The sequence below is a fragment of the Bactrocera tryoni genome, chromosome 4 (genome assembly GCF_016617805.1).
Source record: "Bactrocera tryoni isolate S06 chromosome 4, CSIRO_BtryS06_freeze2, whole genome shotgun sequence".
Taxonomy (NCBI): Eukaryota; Metazoa; Arthropoda; class Insecta; order Diptera; family Tephritidae; genus Bactrocera; species Bactrocera tryoni.
Window position 1 is genome coordinate 26,620,028 of NC_052502.1, and position 21,143 is coordinate 26,641,170.

Genomic DNA, 21,143 nt, shown 5'->3' on the forward strand with positions numbered 1-21,143 from the left:
CAGCGATCGTTACTAAACCCTTATAACTTTAGTAAATACAGTGAAAACCGAATTGATCCGATGTTTTTCAGAGGGATGCAATATTCTTAGATCGCTACATTGTTTTTAAGCTTCCCAACTACAGGGTTTGTCCGGAAAGTAATAGAACTGATTTTCTTCCGCCGCGAATGTATTTCGGAACGTGCGTGCACCGACTGTATTCGGTAGAGGACGTTCCTAGCTAACAAACGAGCGGCTGGCAAGTTGTCTCCGAGCACCTGGAGAGTCAGGCAAAACGTTTTCGCCCGACGTGTTTCTGTGAGTGGTGCAAGCCGACAATGCAGCGTTCGTTAGAGCAGAGGTACGTGATTAAATTTTGTGTGAAACTCGGTAAATCTGCGACAGAGACGTTTGATATGATCAAGGAGGCTTACCCGGATGTTGCTTTAGCAAGAAGTGGTGTGTTTCGGTGGCACCAAGCCTTTTTGGAGGGCCGGAAAGAGGTCGTGATGAATCAGCAAATCCAAAGTGAAGAAGATGCTCACTGTCTTTTTTGACATCAAAGGCATCGTCCATCATGAATTTGTTTCTCCTGGACAAACTGTCAACGCCAAGTTTTACGTGGAAGTCCTCAAGAGACTCAAACGAAGAGTCAGTCGGATCCGATAAGACATCGCAGGCGATTGGAAGTTACACCACGGTAACGCCGGTCCGACTTTTTTTCTTTGCCTGAAAAGGTCAATGAAAGGGGATCCAAGCAGTACGCACCTCGGCTCTCAAGGCTATTCCGGAGAATGCCTTCCGTGACGCTTTTAATGCTTCGAAAACGCGCAGAGCTGCATCGACGCAGAAGGAGCCTACCATATTTTGAAAGTTTTTAAAGAATTGTAACGATTGGTTTTTTTAATCGACTCAGTCCTATTACTCTCCGGACAAACCCTGTATGTGTACTCTCTGATAATATCATTTTCGGGTTTAATACTTCGGAAGTAGAAAATTTTTAATTTAGTTCGAAAAACTTTCGAGTATTATAATTGCGAAACCTGACATTGCTGGATTACAATCGAGAAGGCTCGTCTACATATTTTTGAAGACGAATGAACTAGGCCGCAGCCAACATTAACTACGGTCTGGTCACTTCGAGTTTGTTTACAAACATACACACAAAAGAACCCTAATACAAATAAATATATACTTAACTACTAACCGATTTCGCCTAATACATATACGTGATAATGTTCTAATAAACTGCTAGATATGTATATCTTTGGTAAATTGTGAGCTTAGTATCTATCCAACAGATTAATATCGCCCACATTTAATGACTAGAAATGATTGTTAGACCTCTTTGACATACACATACATATATAATACTATGTGCTATTAATCTTACTAATACACGGCTACACCGATTATTGCTTTTGTTGACCGTAAGCTCGTTCAACCGGCCTCGCACCCAGCAGTTGTGTGGGTGTGCCTGCTTCTAAAGCCGCAATCGTACTTACAGGTCCGGCCACCGCGGTCACACTGATGAGCGGCACTGCGCAATTTGAAGCTCCATCAGGTCTGGTTGTCGCTGGCGGTCAGGCAGCAATATCGTTGGCGCCGTTATAGCCAAAGTAATTCAAATTGAACTCATCGTTGAAGAGAACCTCTTCGGCACCCACTTGGTGTGACATTTGTATGCCCAATTCCAGTGGATCGATTTCGGTGACATAATACTGGGAGTTCGCTGTGTTGTGCGAATGTATGTACGAGCTGGATGCCAGGTGTGTGGCGTTCGTGCTGCGCAGGCCACTTTCGTGCACGGCAACATCCTTGTGTATGGGATTAAGGTAATCTTCTGGTGGTTAAAGAAGTTAGAGTGCGAAAAAAAATTAAAAAAATTAGTATCCTTTTCATTTACACACCAAGCGCTGCTACTCACCATTATCCAGCAACACATCGTGGTAGGTACTGATGATAGAGTTCACCGATTGTACCTCCACTTCGCGGTGAATACCATTTAAAATTTGACCGGCTGTCTTGCGCAGCTCCTCATCGCTCATCAGGTCGTTAAATGGCAACTCGTGCACCAAGTGATTGCTCTCCAGCCTCTGATTGTTGCTGTCGCTGGAGTTATTGGAATTACGCGCACAGCCTTCGTCGCAGCTGTTGCTCAGCATTTCTCGTGCTATTGTGGCCGCGGCGGTAGCTGCCTCATCGTAGACGCATGCCTGTTGTTGTTGCTGCTGCTTTCCTTGTTGGTGTTGTTGGCAATCTGGATGCGGCGAAGTGCAGCTCTGACGCTGCTGCATTTGTTGTTGGTGCTGCTGCAGGCGTTCACGATTCATCGACTCCATTTTGAAGAACAAATCCAGACGTTGCTTCTTCTGTAAAATAAATTGGGAATTAAATATAGTTTTCGTGGATATCGTGATTTGTGAGCGTCGTACGTGTTCCCATGCCAGCACATTCTCTGCTGAGTCTCCACTTGATATTGTCCATAAGTGTCCGGCTCCCTGCGGCGCCTTGAGCCCTTTGCGGAAATGTGGATTAATGGAGAGGTTATGTCGTACTGAGTTCTTCCAACGATCATCGTTCGATTTATAGTATGGGAACCGATCACTGTAATTAGGAATTGTAAAGAGGTAAAGTGTCTTTCCATTTTTTATCTAAACATTTTTCACATTTTTTGAATAAAATTATTATGTAACTTGGTATTATTGAGATCAAATGAAAATCGAAGAATAATGAATGTCATCAGCACTCGTCTGATTGAAACAATTGGATAAGATCCTTTCTCCACTCATTATTTGATAGAGCGTTGGATTTCAAAGTACTTAGAAACGATACCATTTCTTTCAGACCATATTCCATAAATGCCGAACTTATGTACATAAACACATCACAGCGGAAGTTCAATTCCCTTATTGTCTTTGTACATATGTACTTATGTGTATAGATGGAGGTACAGGCTTGGCCGAAGTTCTCGTTAGCCCTGTCGATTTGAGTTGTCCAAAAATTGGAATTGCTATTGATTTTCATGGTTTTCCAGCTGACAGATCGCTATTAGAACTATTTTAGTGTTGCGCAGAAACTTCAATTGAATCCAACTTTTGAGTGTTTTTAAGGTTACTAAAAATCGATATGGACTACAATGACTTAAGTTAAATGTATAGTTAACTGACGTTTATCGGTCTTTTCTATGGAGTAATAATACCGCGGCATTAGTTCTGCTCTCTCCAGAATGGTCACGGAAGCGAAGCAAATGGGTCTGGTAATGAACGAGGGCAAGACAAAATATATCCTGTCATCAAACAAACAGTCGTCGCACTCCCAACTTGGCTCCCGTTACTGTTGAAAGTCATGACTTTGAAGTAGTAGATAACTTCGTCAATCTTGGAACCAGTATTAATAGCAACAACATTGTCAGCCTCGAAATCCAACGCAGAATAACTCCTGCCAAAAAGTGCTACTTCGGACTGAGTAGGCAATTAGAAGTAAAGTCATCTCTCGACGTACAAAAAACAAACTCTATAAGTCACTCATTAATCCTATCCTGCTAAATGGTGTAGAGGCGTGGACGATGACTACATCTGATGAGTCGACGTTACGAGTTTTCGAGAGAAAGATTCTGTGGAAGAAGAGGAAGACCTCCACTCCGTTGGAAAGACCAGGTGGAGAAGGACCTGGTTTTGCTTGGAATCTGCAAAAGAAAGAACGAGAGGCGCGCTGTTGTTAACTCGGCTATAACCGCGTAAGCGGTGCCTACGCCACTGAAGAAGAAAAAAATACATTTTAAGCTAAATTAGGAACACATACAAGTATATGCTACTTTTGACTTTTCTTCTTGGTTGACCTATAACTAAGTTCAGCCAGTGAACCCGGTAAAGAGTATCTACAAGTATTATATTTTGGAAGATTTCGAGAATTTTGAGGGTTTTCAACCCAATCAATGTTTTTATAGACCTTTTGTAATCTACAAGTAGGTTAGAGTAACTCTCGAAGAAGATGCTCGGTTGGGCAATGTTGATTCTTTACGAAAGTTCCGACTTTCAGGTATTGCCTCGCCTATAGGCCAATCTCTTAAACACATCTTTTAGATATGTACTTTAAATACATAGGTATGCTTTATACTCATAAATTTGTTAGATGGGAACCAATGACCTGACAACCACATTTCGAAAAGCACTCGATTCCCTGGCCAACGCGGTTCATTCACTTGGACAGCTAAATTCCAAAGTTTTAATGACTTTTGCGTCAAATAAATTAAATTGCTCCATTTTGTAAACCATTTTGCTTGTGTCAGGCCACCCTTCTCTTGTCAATCAAAAGAAAATTGGCCACCATTGGCCAGCGTCACGAACAAAAACTCATCAAAACTTTGACCAGTGGCAATTAAAGTTGAGCCAACTTTTACATTGTTTCCGCTTGTGGAATTCCCTCCCATTTCGTCATTTGCATACTTGTATATATGACACTAAATGTAAGCATACGAGTACATATAGTATAATCCCAATGGGTATGAATGCATATAGAGGGTTGAATTTGTGTATACTCTTAAAGTGCGCCCAGCAGGCGTTCATTGTGGGGTTGGAAAAACCGGAAAGGACATCGTGTGCAATGCGCACTCTCCGCTAATAGGTCTGCAAGAGCAACAATAGCTGTATATAGTAAATTACTTTGCATTACGGGCAACAACATGGAGATTGCATGTAGCAAGCCACCCTTTCGTGGCATGTGAACAATTTAGACCCCCTGTCAGCCCTGTTCAGAGCATTGGCTGCTATACTATAAAGCGTATGTCAATGTTGTGTCAGTGGTTTTGCTATACGATAGTACATATCCAGATTTTCCTAGTTAAACTTCCAAGAAACGAAACAATTATTCCGTTCAGGATTCACGATAACCAGATTAATGTTGGTTTCGTAACAATTATTGACACTCGAAAACCCACGGTCACTCCTTTACTTCTGCTCGAGCCACAATCCGATTCCGCATTATTATAGGTTTCGAAACAGTCTTGGATATTCGAGAACTTTCAGCAACCCATTTCACTTAAATTTCATGCCACTCGACTTAAGGAACTTACATGATGGCCGACTTCATCTTTTTTAGAGGCCTGAACATTTACTCTGACAACTAAGTGACAGCTGTGAGGTTTTCCCATAGTTGGAGTGGTTTCTTTGTAGTGAGCCTTACTTTTTCGGATATGAAGTTTTGTACTAATGAGACTCCACTAGAGAGATATTATAATATCTACATGCGATCTCTTCACCTTATATTTGAGTAAGATTTCACTGAGGTTAAGGTGAAGTTAAGACTTGAATGCCATGGGTCCTATTTTTTTTGAATTTGTTACTATGTATATATTAAAGCCGATAACTCCCCACTTCCACTCTCACTTGGAAGTCCAAGGAATACAAATAGTTTGGATGGTTTTTCGTGAAATTGTACCGTAATATATTTAGGTAGGTAAACCGTCCAGCAAGAAAAGAAAAAATCCAAATAGGCGAATCTTAAACAGGGGAAGAATATGCAGGTTAAGAGAATAATAACAGTGATTGGTAAGTTTTTTTATGTCAGCCATGTCAAAACTCGTAAATTTTTAATTACCCTTCCGCTAGAAACTTAGCGCCGACCAATGTTCATACAGCCCACAGCGAGGAAAGAAAACCAAGTAAGTGGAACATTCGTTTCAATTTGTATATTTATTGTCATGTAGCCCGAATTTTCATTGCGCACTAAACGAGGGGCAGTTCCTCGTAAATTATGAAAATAAAGAAAAAAACAAAAACGCAAGCAAAATATGGGGACTCACGGTTTTCTTGCACGCTGACGTAGTGTGTGGGGACGTTTTTTTTATTGACGTTATGATTTAGCTACAACGGTAAATATGCCTTGCGTGCAGTTAATTATGAGCGCGGAACGCGAAGGATTCATGGTGGAGTGCCGGTGCGTTTATTCTGATTGCATTACTTGGAGCAAGTAGCGCCATAGAGCTCCACCTACTCTTCTATATTCGGCATAGGCCTTTGTCTGATTTGTTTCGTTGTCTCGTTTTTGAGATGTTCGCCTTATTTATGAATAAGTTTGAAGGCGTTTTCATTATTATTTTTTATTAAACAGGGTGCTCCATAATGTGAAGGTCAAAAGCTTAAGGAATTGCTACTAATTTTGTGCACTTTTTGTGTAAGTTTTCAGCGATTTCTTCGTCTTCTTTATTTTGGTGGACACCGTTTACGCGGTTATAGCTTTTGGCGCCTATTGGAGATTCCAAGTATAGCTTGGTCCTTCTCCAGCTGGTCTTTCCAACGGAGTGTGAAGTGCTTCCTTCGGCGGGTAACCGCTTCGAATACTTTCAGTGTTTGATCCATTGGTATATCTCGTACATCGCATCGTTCCATCGAATGCGATATTCGCTGTGGCCAATGCTCAAAGGACCAAAAATCTTCTGCAGAACCTTCCTGTCGAAAACTCGTAACGCCTACTCATTAGATGGTGTCATCGTCTATGCCTCTGAGTGACTTATAGAGTTTGGTCTTTGTTCGTCGAGAGAGGGCTTTACTTCTCAATTGGCTATTCAGTCCAAAGTAGCACCTGTTGGTAAGAGTTATTCTGCGTTGAATTTCAATGTTGACATTATTGTTGCTTTTAATGCTGGTTCCAAATAGATGAAATTATCTACGACTTCAAAGTTATGACTGTCCATAGTGACGTGGGAGCCAAGTCGCGAGTACGACGGATGTTTGTTTGATGACGGGAGATATCAAGACCCACTTGCTTCGCTTCCTTATCCAGTCTGCAGAAAGCAGAACTAACGGCGCGGGTGTTGAGGCCAATGATATCAACATCATCAGCGGATGCCAGAAAAGACCAATTGCTTCACACAAACGCCTCAAAACAGACAAGTAATATTCCTTATTGACCTTGGGGAACTAATTCAAAGTGATCCACACCACGTTAATCAAAGGAAACAGAAGCTTTAGCTTGATTTTTGACCAACTTTGGCTTGCTTATTTCGGTGTTTGCTTATTTTGGAGCGTCATTCGTGTGATTTTTGGATATTTTCGATGTTATATTCATTAACACGTCAGTGATGTAGGACCCTCAGTTACTTTGTCAAGCATCTCTTCTGCGATCACTATTCGACGTCATTTTAGCAAAGATTCCAGCCTTGACAAGCTTCATACCCAAAACATTAATCAAAGTGTTTGAGTCAATCCATGGGAGATGATGAAATCCTCTTCTATTTCTCAGTTGCCAACAAGAAGATTTTGAGGAACTAAATATCTCTATGTTATCGTCATTTATTAAATATTTATCCATCTGATTTGCAGTCGCAATTTAAAAGGACCAGTCCGAGTCAAATTTGTTCAGATGGTACAAAAAAGGAAAATAGCTTCCTCGTTTAATAAAAAGTCTTTGACTAGTTCTCTGACTACATATATCTAGACTGAATAGAAATGGCATGTTATGGGTATTGATAACCAATACGATCTTCTGGTTAGTAACGGGTCACTTGCTGTGGCAAAAATAGTTGTTTGTGATCAGTATTGATTAAAACTCCATTTTGGAGGAATGCTCAATGACCAATGAGATCATTTAATAGATAATTTCTTTTCCAAAATGAAAAATTACATTTTTAAATTTTTATCAGAATAAACTATAGTAAGATATTAATATCTTCCATCTGAGTATTAGAGTAACTTTTCATATCTTGACCCATTCATTTCATAGAAAGAAAATCTGGTTTCTATATGGATCTTCCTAAGATCTCCGCTTATGTCTTTTCCATATAATATGTCAGACAAAAGTATGTACTGCCTGATGTCCTAAACTAAACCACACCCTGTATAAGTCGTGCCACTTACCCATTAATATCAAATATCATTGTCAGTAATCGATGGACGGAAGACGTCAGCCACTACACACATGTACGTACAGAGATAATTCGGCGATACTCGTATTATCACTAGCTTATTGACGTGTGAGGAAGAATGGGACCAAGTCCAAATACTCTCGTTATAGGAAAAGAGTTCGTGTGATTGGCAAAAAAAAAGAGAAGACGTACACTGACACATTTCGACACAAAATCGCACTAGTCAATAATATTGATAGCAATCTATTTTTATTTGTATGCTAGCATAAACGTTTCTACACAGAGAATACTTAATTTTTTGGTAAGTTTGGTGTTGTGTATTTGAAGGATCCATTATTAGGCGTTGCAATGGTGCAATTGCAATTCAATATACAATATAAATATATATGCTTACATATTAATATAGATAGTTGATTTCGTACGTCAGTAGCAATGACAATAATGCCAATACATTTTCTATACAAAATAAATGAGATGTGCAATATGGCGAAATAAAATGCACGTACACCTATATTTCGCCGAAGGAATGTCTATTAAGAGTGAAAAATTGATTTGTATGTATGTATATATGTGCAGGTGAATATATTTTGCAAACCAAAATTTACATATAAACACTAAAAATCCATTTCCCCAACTCCAATGCAATGTTTATGACGGACGACTATACCCCGATCGCCGCCACACACGGCGCTCAGCACCAATGGCTTTTAGTACACACACACACTCACACGCCTGCACTGTCCATCCCCTTTCGAAAGTTTTGCCGAGACTTTCGAATGACCTGGCCACTTGGCTGGGTTGCTGCCGGTGGGCTCAGACACTGAAGAGCCGCCTGCTCGTTTGCTGGTTAGTGGTTGGTTGGCTGGTGGCTCGCCGGTCGGTTCGTGGGCCGTGGAAGGTTGGTTGGTTGGTTGGTTGGTTGGTTTGTTGGCTGACTGGCTAAATTGGTTGATAGGCCGTTTGCCGGCAGCCGACTACTGACTACTGACTGGCTGGCTGCTTGGCTGATGATGGCTGGTTTTCGTGCCAGGCACGCCCCGGCACGGCCAACTACGCCGAAACCAATGCTTGGTTGATGGTTCCGAGCAATTTTTTTTTCAAGGTACATTTCGAGTTGTGCTGCGGAAAGCCAGTTCATAAATTTTATATAAATTCTTTACTACGTATTTTTTTCTGCCCCCGTATCTATGTGGCTGCGTGTCTTCACAAGTACAATGGCGAGCCTATTGCTTACGATTTCGGTGAAGTCCGGGTGGCACGCAGGACATGGAAGTGTGTGTATGTGTGTGTGTGACGACAATACTTGTAATAATTTATTCTGCTGTAATTTGTTTTTGTCTTGGATTTATTTTCACTGGCAGTGTGTTTATGAAAGAATATTGTCATTGCTTTGCCAGAAAGTTTTAATGGAATATTTCGTAGGTGAATTAAGAACTTATTACATGCTTTTTGTGGAAATAAGCAAATTTGTTCTTAGAGAAAACGAACTTATTATGGCCAGAGGCAAGAAAGTAATAATTTTTTTGTAGAAGAAGTAAATTTATGGAATGACCACGGCCCATTTTCTTGAATAAACTGGAAGTTTAACTTAATTGTTCGCTCTCGAATTGTAACTCCGAACGTTAAAAACTTAATCCTCATAAATGAAATAGTAGTTCATGGACCGAATACAGCCATACAACGCAGTAGAGAAGACAAGTTAGATGAATTTGATTGAAAGAGGAAAGCGTCTGAGGCATTAATTGGTGTTGATTAAGTTTGAATAAGATGTCTGCCTGGCTAAAGACTCTAAAACCTTCTACGGTCTTCAATGGATAAATATGAAACATTCTACAAAGATTTCTAGGTGGCAGTTCTTATGCGGATATCAAATTGTTCTGATTATGAAAACTTAATTGCTTCCAACTGAATGGCAGGTTGTCTACATTCACTAGAAATGACCAAACTATTCGAAAATTATAAATCTGAGGGGTGTGGAAATTTGATGGACTAATGAATAGTTATCTCTGCTGGTCGTACTGTCCAATATGGTTCATCGCACTTGAATTACTCTAAGTAAATCCATAAAATATATCTCCTGTATCAAATCTTATAAGTCGACAGTCCTTGAGTTCAATACAAAACTGATTAGGCATTTAATTTCTATTCCCATAGATTCAGTGAGATATCCGAAAGTGCGAGCTCTCAAGTGTTTACACCTTTATCTCACAAAAGCAGGTCAATAAAGGTAGAAGTATTGAGTTGTTTCATCCCATTTTCTTCCAAACATCTTCTACGGCTGGCATCAGGTAGATTCTCAATCTTAAAGCGTGGACGCCGACAGGGAAATTATCTGTTAGAACTCCCACAACTATAAAAGGAAAGATTAGGCTTACTAAGGGCAAAAAGCGCGCTGGACCTCTTGTGATCGATCTTGTGACAGCTGATCTCTGATCACCAACCTTTAGTAAAAAAGATGTTTAGCTAATAATAGTCTCAGCTGCAGTGCTTAATCAAAATGCTTTGTAATACTGTGAAGGATGGGTCAAATTTTAGATTCAGAATTACGGCATATGTTTTCAGTCCTAGTAAAGTGTTGTTAGGAGACCTTTTTCCTCTGATAATATACTCTCATCTTGTATCATTTGATATATTATTTAATATATTAGTTATATTGAGACTCATTTTAAGTTGAGGATAAATGCGCTTACTTTTATAAAAAATTTTGATGTGAATAAATAGTTTTTCAACTAATATTATCTAATTTCCCAATCGTTCGATATTGGTCGCAAGGTTATCTATTTAATGAATGCCAATTCTATGTAATGTGAGCTATCTAAGGCTTAGCGGGGTTATTTACTTAGATCTTACTGAGACACCGCTGACCCCCGGAGTACACAAAGGATCCCATTTGGATGGCTGAGATTGTTGGTCCTTTGTGATACCACCAACTATTGTCTTGTTTCATCAGGACCCTCGTAAATCGACGAAGCGAATAATTCCGGCCCTTTCCTTAATTCATCGAAGGACTCGCTACTGATATTTTTCAAACTGCGTCTAGGAAAACTGGATAGATTAGAACTTTAACAGATAGCGTCTGGTATGATTCATATCACCGCAATAACATTTATAACAGTGCCTTAAATTGATACAATAGATATCTTACATTCTCCTCTGGACCAGAAGGTTTGCTAAGATCTTGCGGGCTTCATCCAGAGTCCGAAAGAACATCGATTCGGTCCCAGCCTGATGCCATTTGGGTAAAGGTGCCCTTTCTTGCAAGTTTATCGGATTTGCAGATACCGTTGTGATCAAAACAAGTCTAGTTAATATCGAAGTAGTTCTCTCCTGAAAGAAACTGCACTTCGAAGCAGGAAGAGTTTAAGTAAATGTGCTGATCAACTCTTTTCAAAGAGGACTAGAGTCTGTTTTAATACACTACATCCAATGTCTGTATGATGTTGCTATTATATTTTAGAAATTCACTTCAAGAAAGTGTCGGTAAGGATGATTTTGTGAAGGTATGCAGAATGTAGTTCATCCAAACCGTAGGTGGTAAAACCACAAAGAGTGATTAATAATCGCGATTTCTCGACCTATAGTCTATATATGCAGTATATAATCCTCAATCTCCTTACTACAAGCATGTTGTTCTACAAAGTCCACAAATAACTGAAAATCCACATAATGTACATAAATAATAGTACATACATACATACATACAAGTATATGTATACTATATGGTGGGTGGTATATGTGAATGCATCAGCAAATTTTGAAGTTCTTTACAAAGTAGGTAAATTTTTCCTCTACTAATTGTTATTCGCTTTAAGCTGTCCGAGATTTCTGACAAACTTTATCGTCCTGCACATAATTCAAGGTTCCATACTAAGTTTTCATAGTTTTCCCCGTCTCAACATTATAGTGTTTTTCGCTCATTAAATGAAAGGAAATTAAAGTTGCGTGTTCATTGTCTATATTCCACGTGTATATGCAGATATGTACACTTATTTGTAAGTAGTAAACCATATGTACATATGTATATACTTACAGAAATTGTATATGGCGGCATACCGTCAACTATGTTTTACTCATAAAACTCGTAGGCAGTCTATAAAATTTTCAAGGTATGAGCAGGAGTGAAGTATAAATGCGAGGGTGAGGAAGGGTTGAGAGTAAAGTTACCGTTAAATGTTCTTATTGGTATTTCATTAATAGTCGACAAATATGTCTTGTGGGCTGTATTCAAATAAGATTGAGGTTATGTATGTATTTATGCGTGTATATGCCATAACAGTATATGTACACAACTTGACCAAGGCAAAGTTTGAGGAAACCTTTAGGAATCAGTAAATATTTTTTTATATTTTTATAGGTTTAAAAAAAAGCTATGTGTTTGCTTTAGTTTTTCGCACAGTGGTATGAATCAAGGCGATACCTGATAAAAATTGTATGTTATGAGTATTGTACATTTCAACAAACAACAACGACAACGGCTTTATGACGAGTTTCCGAATACTGGGCCAGGAAAATCAACCTTCAAGGATTTTGATGCTAAGTTAAGACGAAGTGAAAAGAGCTTCGAAGACTGTGAACGCAGCGGACGCTCAAAAGATATTGTTACCGACCCAAACTACAAAAAAATCCACAAAATGATTTTGGATGTCTGTAGAGCGAAGTAGTTTGAGATAGCAGGCACACTAAAGATATCAACTGAACGTTAAATCATACATTCGCGAATATTTGGGAATGAGAAAGCCCTGTGCAAAGTGGGTGCCGCGCGAGCTCACTTTTGACCAAAAACAACGATGAGTTGATGATTCGGAGCAGTGTTTAGAGTTATTCAAGCGTAATAAACCCGAGTTCTTGCGCCGATATGTTGGCAATGGATGAAACATGGCTTCATTATTTCAGTTCGAAGTCCAATCGATAACCATCCGACTGGACTGCGCACGATGAACCCGCTACAAAGCGCGGAAAAACGCAACAGTCGGCTGACAAGGTTATGGCGTTTGCATTTTGGGATGCGAATGGAAATACTTTTATGACTTTTATATACTTTGAAAAAGGGAGTATCATCAACAGAGATTATTACATAGCGTTATTCGAAGAAAAAGAAAGTTCTGTTTCACCAAGATAATGCACCGCGCCACTAGGCAGTTTCAAAAACTTATGAATTTACCTTCAAAATGCTTCCGCATCCTCCATATTCTCCATATCTGACCCCAGCGACCATTTTCTGTGCTCAGATCTAAAAGGAACGCTCGCTGGGACGAAATTTTCGTTAAATGAAGAGGTGATCGCCGGAGCGATTTTGAAATGCCAAATCGTACTACAAAAATGGTATCGAAAAGTTGGAGGGTCGCAGTAATCAGTGTATCACCTTTAAGGGAACTATGTATGAATAAAAAAACGAATTTTGCTAAAAAAATTGTTTTTATATGGTAGGCCGGGGACTTTTCACATGACTTGTTATGTATGCAAATTTTGATTGCAGGACTTGGTTGGAAACATATAAAATATCGAATGGGATTGGGAATCTTTGCAATTGTTTCCTTTATCGTAAAAATCTGAGTTATGATATACATAAACTTCCGTGGAAACAGACTAAAAGTGCCTCGGATTGTATCTCTACTATGAGGTGATAGAAAATTAAACCCTCAGGAGTCAATATCTCAACCTCGAGAGCTCCAAGACAGTCTTTCCTTTATGTGAACTCATTGTAACCGTAAACTAAATCTGCCGGAGTAGTACAAGAAGATGTATTTCAACTTTTATACAAAAATCTAAATCACAGCTTCGCTCTGACTGATTATACATAGTATTGCATATAGAACTCTCACCAAGAGCATATGAATATGTGATACAGAAGAATCAAAAATGAGCACGATGATATTCAATAGAAAAGATCATCAGGTTTTATAAAGCCAATTACGCTTGAATGATAAATCAAGCCCTTGGTTGGATCTATTCCTTGAAAAATATTAAATTACATAAGTGACGTAAGTGAGATTTTGAGAAATAAATTGTGAAAATAAAATTAGGTTATACTGAAACAATGTTTACCAATTCCTTTAACAACCTTAATTTTACCTATAATATAACCACTCTCAGCACACGGTGCACAATACAATTATAGGTTAGGTGGGCGTAAAATGTTTCGTTTAACTTATGTTTAGCATTTAGGCATTTGTCATGAACTTTTTATATGCATCAAATATTATAATTCGAAGGGTGGTGCCTCACGAGAATCCTTTGAGTGCATTACTTCGATATGCGTGCTACGGTAATAACTTATGCACACACACATTCAAGAAGTCTATGGTATATGGGCAAGCGGCACGTGACGCCGACTCCCACACAAAAAGCACGAATTCTTCGTGTAAGGTTGTGTGCGTGTGTGTGTGTGGGCTATAGCACCTTTTATACGCTTGAATGCTTTCGATCAGGTGCTGTCCATTACCGAAACGCCATCGAACAAGTTCGATATGGTGTATTGTACATGTTTTTCCGAATATTCCAACGGATATTGGCATTTTTTACTTTCGATTGAGTGCTGCATGGACTATATTTGTTATATTTGTATTTGTGTGTGGTTTCAGGTATTGCAGACCCTTCCGGTTAATTTAAATTTATGCATAATGCAAATGAACGGCAGTCACGAAAAGGGTGATAAATTCTCATAATCGATTATGTGTGTTTTCGAAGGCTTGGATGACATGCAGTTATAGCTGATACGCTAACTTGAAAGACTTAGTAATAGGATAGTACATGTTTAAGCTTGTACTATTAAGAATTTATTTCATTTTCTACTAACAGAGTACTTCCCATTTATATGTTAGTTTTACCGTTAGCTGATGTGGAATTGTATTAGTGGTTTTAAAAAGGTACAGAGCAGTGATCGGTTTTGTATACAAAAGATTTGGTTGATGGAATTAACGAAAAAGTGACGCGTTAAGCCCCTGTAATAGAAGGCCTGCTTTATGAAGAATACCATGAAAGGGACATCCATGTAGAGTTAACACATAATCAGTATTTTTCTGAAGTAATGTACACACAAAAAGTAGCTTCAAACTAAATTACTACAATTTCGGCCAAAATTTTTGGTTTCTGCTCTAATCAGCCGGCCCATTAACCTTCCAGTGGATAGGTCTCACTGCGTTAGGTTATATAAGGAGACAATAACTATACTTTCAGTGAGAAGCTCGGTAAAAAATCATCTGAGTAGCCAGTCGTATAGGAATAGTCTATACAGGAAGCAGAAGCTGTTTGGAACCATTCAGTTGCTTTAAGCATTGGTTGAAACAATAAACCACAAAGGTTCTTTGGGTATGGTGTTGATGATGGACAGATCAAAAAGCTGCAATTTTTAGTTAAGACAGAAACTAAATAGCTTTGTAGGGGATCTCAAGGGCACCTATCTCTAAGATTTCACATTCAGAAAGTTATTAAAGTAGAGTCCATAGAATGCAGAGTTTAGGGAAAGATGAAAAGATGCTGGAACAAGACTTTTGCGAATAACCAACCTTCAGCCGGTTGGGGCGGGATATCTTTCATCACTGACAATGTTCAAATTTAAAAGACATTGTTCAGTTAAAGTGAAAAAATAAAGAATTTTATTAAATGAACTTAGTGACAGATCGGACTGAGTAAGCAATTTATAAGAAAAGCCCTCTCTCGACGAACAAAGACTAAAGCTACAAGTCACTCATTATTCCCGACCTGCTATATGGTGCATGGACGATGACACATAACATGGCATTACGAGTATTCGAAAGAAAGGTTCTGCAGAAAATGTATGGTCCTTAAACGACGACATTGACATAGTTTAGCGAATTAAGACAGGCGGCTACGCTGGCTAGATCATGTCGTCCGTATGGAGGAAAAAACTCCAGCTCCAGTATTCGAAAACAGTACCCGCTGGGGAAAGCAGAGAAAGAGAAAGACCACCGCTCTGTTGGAGAGATCAGTTGGAGAAAGACCTGGCTGCAATTGGTAACTCGAATTGAAGCCAAATTACGTAATGAAGAAACGACTAGCGCGCCGTTGATAACTCGGAAGAAGAAGAAGATAAATAAGAATTTTCGTTCTGGAGTTTCGTGAATACTAACATGATTTGGTGCACAGAGTCCCCTAAGCTATTCAAGTTATGATCATCAATGTAAAACGTTTTGTGAATGATTACATCGATATTAGAATTCTTTACTCTATAACTAATAGTTATTAGAAGAGAGTACTATTTAAATCTTAAGCATTCAGAGCTTGGTGGAGAAACAAAAAAATACATGCAAAATAAAAAGGTTTAATTTTAAATTGGAATTGGGCGATTGGAAATCATTGCGTAGTTCATCATTTTCATGGTTTCAGTTTCATAAGTTTTCAAAAAATAGTCAATTACGTTTTAATAGTATCCTCATGATTGTAATTGAGTTATTGCTTATCCTTTTTATGCGTCAGAGTTTTCTCCCAGAAACTTAAATAGGTGCATCAAGGAAATCGAAAGGTATCCATTGAGTACATAAAGTGGAATTCACTAAAGGTTTAAAGCTATAATGTTCGACATATCAAATATCCGTTCCCACAACAGTCGCGTCTACGTAACCGGAATGGACCTGGATTTTTATCCGGCCAAGGACTGTCAACTCTGCATAATGTTGTCAACAGCAACATATGAATTATATGGAAAACATATTCAATACTTGGCATGCTTATATCTTATTAAAATGATGCCAATTCGAAAATGATAATAAATAATATCAATTTTCTCGAAAGAAGTCAAAAACGAGAGTTATTTTGCATATGCTTCTGTAAATATGCATTTACCAACCTACAACCGCTAGTTGTACAGTTGAAAAACTTTTCTGCTTCAAAATTCCTTAGCCTTTTTGCTGTTTTCAAGTTAGACATACTTTTGCCTTGTAGTTGCAAAGTATGACTGTACATACATACATACTTTCGTTTTGTCTAATTACATCCGTTACATTTTTGTTTTTGAAATATTTTATCACTCACACTCTCTTCAATCTTTTGCATACTTGGACGAATAGCTTGGAACAATGCATAGAATTTATACAAAATGGCGCCACAAGTCAGCTATCGGCGACTACACGAGCATTCGGTATGTGTGTGTGTGTATTACATAAATTTATTTGCTGAAAATTTATCTATGTAGAAATTGTACTTACGATATCCATTGATATATTCCAGAAACCGTTAGTTCACCCTTATCCTCGAGGGCGTATTCAATGAGCTCCGTATACGTGAATGGTGGTTTCTTTGGCCTGGTTTTGTGTGGGCATATCGAAATAGCGCAGTGGGGGTGGGTTGGGGCGTTCCATTTATGCGACGTTGGCAGTGGGAGTTGTTCAATATCACGTAGCATTGTTGGTGGTTGAATTGTATGTGGTACAAAGAAATTTGAGAAATAAAAAGCGGAAGTACATGGAAAGGGAAAAGAAAAAAGTTATAGAGGATATATGTATTTCTGTGCTTAATTTTCTTAAGGTATGTTTCTAAAAATAATATATGAAACATATTTAACGGTGAAAATAGTTTATATTTGATAAAGAAATATTAAACTGCCAGAGACAAGCTCTGCTGGTTCTCATGTGATGATAAATCACAACTTTTAATCACAAACTTTTTAACTTTTTATTTCTAGCTCCCTTTATGGCTGAATGTGTGAGGTTTTAGATACTTCCGTCCAGATCTCAAAAAGATGGGGCCATAAAGAACGACTGTCTTCTTTTGAAACCTCATGAGATCTTGAACCTTACCATGTGGATGCCTATTGGCAAATGCGTAGTTAAAGTTTCCAACAAGAAGTTGGATCCTCTTGAATTTCATATACGATAATATAATCAAAAATAAACTTTGATCCTAAGTTTTCTCTTGATTTGATAGGTCAATTCATATGACAGTTATATAATATAGTGGTCCGACCCCACGCTTTGTTCGAGGACTGTAACGTTGCTTTCGACAATAATCCAAGACAAATGTTGTGAAGATATCTTGTTAAATAAGAAAGTTTTCGAGACAAGGACCTGATTTTGATCAATTTGTATGGAAGCTACATGTCATAGTAGTCCGATATCGGAGATTCCGACAAATGAGCAGCTTCTCATAGATATAAGGATGTGTGATAAATTTTAGGTCAATTTATATACATATATGCATCTCTATATACCCAAAGGGACATGGCTCAGAACGTCACGCTAATTATTTATATATGCATGTATAAATATATATTCCTTATAGGATCTCTGACGTTTCCTTCCGAGTGTTACTAACTTCGTGGAAAACTTTATATACCCTGCTTTGAGCATAAAAAGGTAACAAAACTCCAACTTCTCTAGGAATTAATATTGAATAGTCTAAAAATATGTCTCGGTAACTATAGCCGAGATTATGAAACATCAGTGTTAGTAAAAATCACATTAGATACATAAATAATTGAAGATTGCACCGCGACCTAAGGTCTATTGTGCCCTCCCCTAAATCACAACGACTCACTTAGCTCCAGCATATTGATAAATTCCAATATACTGTTAGCTGCTATTGAGGCGATTTGATTCTTATTTCGAAACATGATCCAAGGGCCTTTATCCAGCGTCTACAGACTAGCAGGTGTTCTGGAGTTTCAGGCTCCATGTCGCAGAACCGGTAATTTGAACAAGCAATGTCCAATGTAGAAAGCGACAAGTAGCCGGAGCTTGTCCCTGGGGAGATTTCATAGTTACGACGTAATTCGCCATACAATCAAGGGTTTTGAAATATGAACACTGAAAAAGAAAACTCGTCTATACGGCATCAACTTACGTTCTCTGTGGCGAGTTCTCAATTATAACATTCTCAGCGACCATAATATCATTGCCATCCACCTCGGCGGTGACTTCCATAACAAGCTCCTCGAATTTTTTTCCCGCCTTCGTAGTGCCCTTCGGTGAACGCATGTAGTCGCTAACATTTTGTTGAGTACCTGAGTGTGGAGTTGAGGATTGTGGAGAGCAGGAATTCGATTTGTGCGAGGATGTAGGCGAACAGGAATTCCGGTTATGTAAACCATTATTTAAAGTGTTCGTGTGCGAATTATTATTGCTATTGCCACCCAAATCTGGGGAAAGATGAGGAAATTCGTCGAATTTAAAATTTAATAACCACGAGAGATTTCGGTCTTCAAAGTCAGCCTCTGTATCTGTTAGTGTATTTGATTGTGCAAGTGTAGATTGTTGACAAGGTTGCATTTGTAAGAGTTGGCTGCCGGTAGATAACGGACGATATCTGCTAAGACCCGTATTGCCGTTTGGACTTGACACTTGTTTCTCAGGAATTAGAAACTGTGTTTGATTGGATGCCTCCATTTGCTGTTGTTGCTGTAGCGGATGGGGGTGCTTTTGACTTTGCTGTACAACGCTGAGTGTGTTCTCCTCGGCCGCTTTCAAGGCGACTGTCGGATGTAGGTGTGCGATTTCGGTTTGCAAACCAGAATTATAACGATGATCGAGCTCTAGCAGATCGGTGGCTTGCCAATTGCTGCCGTCATCATAGTTGGTATTTACACAGACATTGGATGGTGTTACAAAGGTCGGCAATGTGGAGTCAGCGCTGTCGTTGGTGGGCTGACTCACCAGACTAGCGGTAACTGGCACAATCAGATTGGCATCGTAGGCGAAGAGATCGTTGATGAAGGAACTGCTGCCGCTTATCAGGTTAAATGTCATATTGCTGTTGTTGTTATTATTATTGTTATTAGTTTTATCATTATTATTGTTGTTGTTAATTGTAGTACAGTTATTGTTGGTGGCATTGCTGGCACTTGTGCTGACACATATCTCATTCTGTACATTTTCATCGGTTTGTATGGCACCTATTAGCAGTTGTGTCTCGTTGTGTGTGTGCTGGCTGTAGATATTGTAGTTGTTGGTGGCGTTGTTATTGTAACAGACATTTGGATCGGTTGTATCACTGGTGGTTTCTTGCAGGTGACGCTTCTTCCAGGCCGGCGTTGTGCAGGCCGTGGAGTTTTGATACTCGGCGTTGCTGCTTTCCGAGACACCGACGTTGGCGTTGCAGTCACTTAAGTCACACTCGCCGTCAAATTTTCGTTTTAGAAAATTGTATTCACAATGCGTCGGTGAGCTGCCGTCGTGGCAGTTTGTGGTCGCGGAAGTTGCCGGAAAAGGATTTGGCGAGTGACCACTAGGAGTTGCGGGCATATTAACGATCATAACGCAGCGAATTCGACATACACACTATTGAAGATGGATTTTTTTTATTTTTTTTTAGTATAATAATTTCAGCATACGACCGTAAATTAGTTAAGACAGTTTAGTTACTTTAATTTATTTTTCACCGATCTTTGTTTTTTGTTTTGAAAAAGTATATACTTAATTAATTAGAAAATTTTTTTGGTAGTTTTTATGTTAATATAGACAATTTTCATTTTATTATTTAGTATTGTTTTTGTAATGTAAATATTTTAGTGTTGTTGATTTAAAATTTTAATTTTAAGGTGAAAATTTTATTTCATTTTATTTTTATATACATTTTATTTATGTATATTTATGTTTGTTACACTACTTATTGTGAAGCTTAATTATTTTTTTGTAATAATTTTAATTTTTTTAAACTTAATCGTTTATAACCTAAAACTAGTTTTAAAATTGTTTAATATTATTTATTTAAATTATTTTTATTTTTTGCATAAAACTTTCGACTATTTTGGGTTAATTTTTTATTAATTTCTGTAAACTTATTATTTATTATATTTATTGAATTATTTAACTAAATGAAATTACTTGCTTAAATTTTTTTACCTTAAATTGTTTTTAAAAATGTTTAATGTTGTTTGATTTTTTTTGTAATATATATAAAACTTGCCACTATTTTGCTTGTTTTCCTGTTTGTCTTTATTCGTAATTTTTTTAATTTTTTTTAAATATTTTTACTGATTAGTTATTAAATTTTTTAATTTAATTCTTTTAAAAATTGTTTAATAATATTTAGTATTTTAATATTATATTTAAAACTTTCCACAATTTTTCTTTTTCTTCTTAGTTTTATTAATTTTTTATTTTAACAATTTCTTTAATTTTTATTATTTTTTTTTAATTTTTCTTAAGTTTAATTAATTTTTATTGAATTTTTTTTCTTTTTAATTTTAGTTAATTTTTTAGCTTCTACTAAACGCCCGAATTTTGTCCTCCACTTAAACGTACATTTCGATGCGCTAGTTCAACTCCGACTGAGCAAGCGTTTGTCAGCTGTGCAATTTCGAATACTTGACTCGCAAAGCCGGAAAGGAATCGAAGTACTCATTACC

General features: G+C 38.0%; 1 protein-coding gene across 2 annotated transcripts; it reads right to left on the reverse strand.

Moving 5' to 3' along the window:
- Positions 1 to 578: 578 nt before the first annotated feature.
- On the reverse strand, positions 579 to 20,133 carry LOC120774984 (transcription factor mef2A). 2 transcript variants are annotated; one of them, XM_040104891.1, is made up of 5 exons: positions 18,641 to 20,133; positions 17,008 to 17,103; positions 2,415 to 2,586; positions 1,907 to 2,351; positions 579 to 1,819 (listed from the first exon to the last, which is right to left on the reverse strand). In XM_040104891.1, the coding sequence occupies exons 1-5, from the start codon at positions 20,047 to 20,049 to the stop codon at positions 1,563 to 1,565; spliced, it is 2,379 nt and encodes a 792-aa protein (XP_039960825.1). In that variant the 5' UTR covers positions 20,050 to 20,133; the 3' UTR covers positions 579 to 1,562. The 2 variants fall into 2 exon arrangements, with proteins under 2 accessions (XP_039960825.1, XP_039960824.1); XM_040104890.1 differs by having other exon boundaries at positions 579 to 1,822.
- Between the last annotated feature and the right edge of the window lie 1,010 nt (positions 20,134 to 21,143).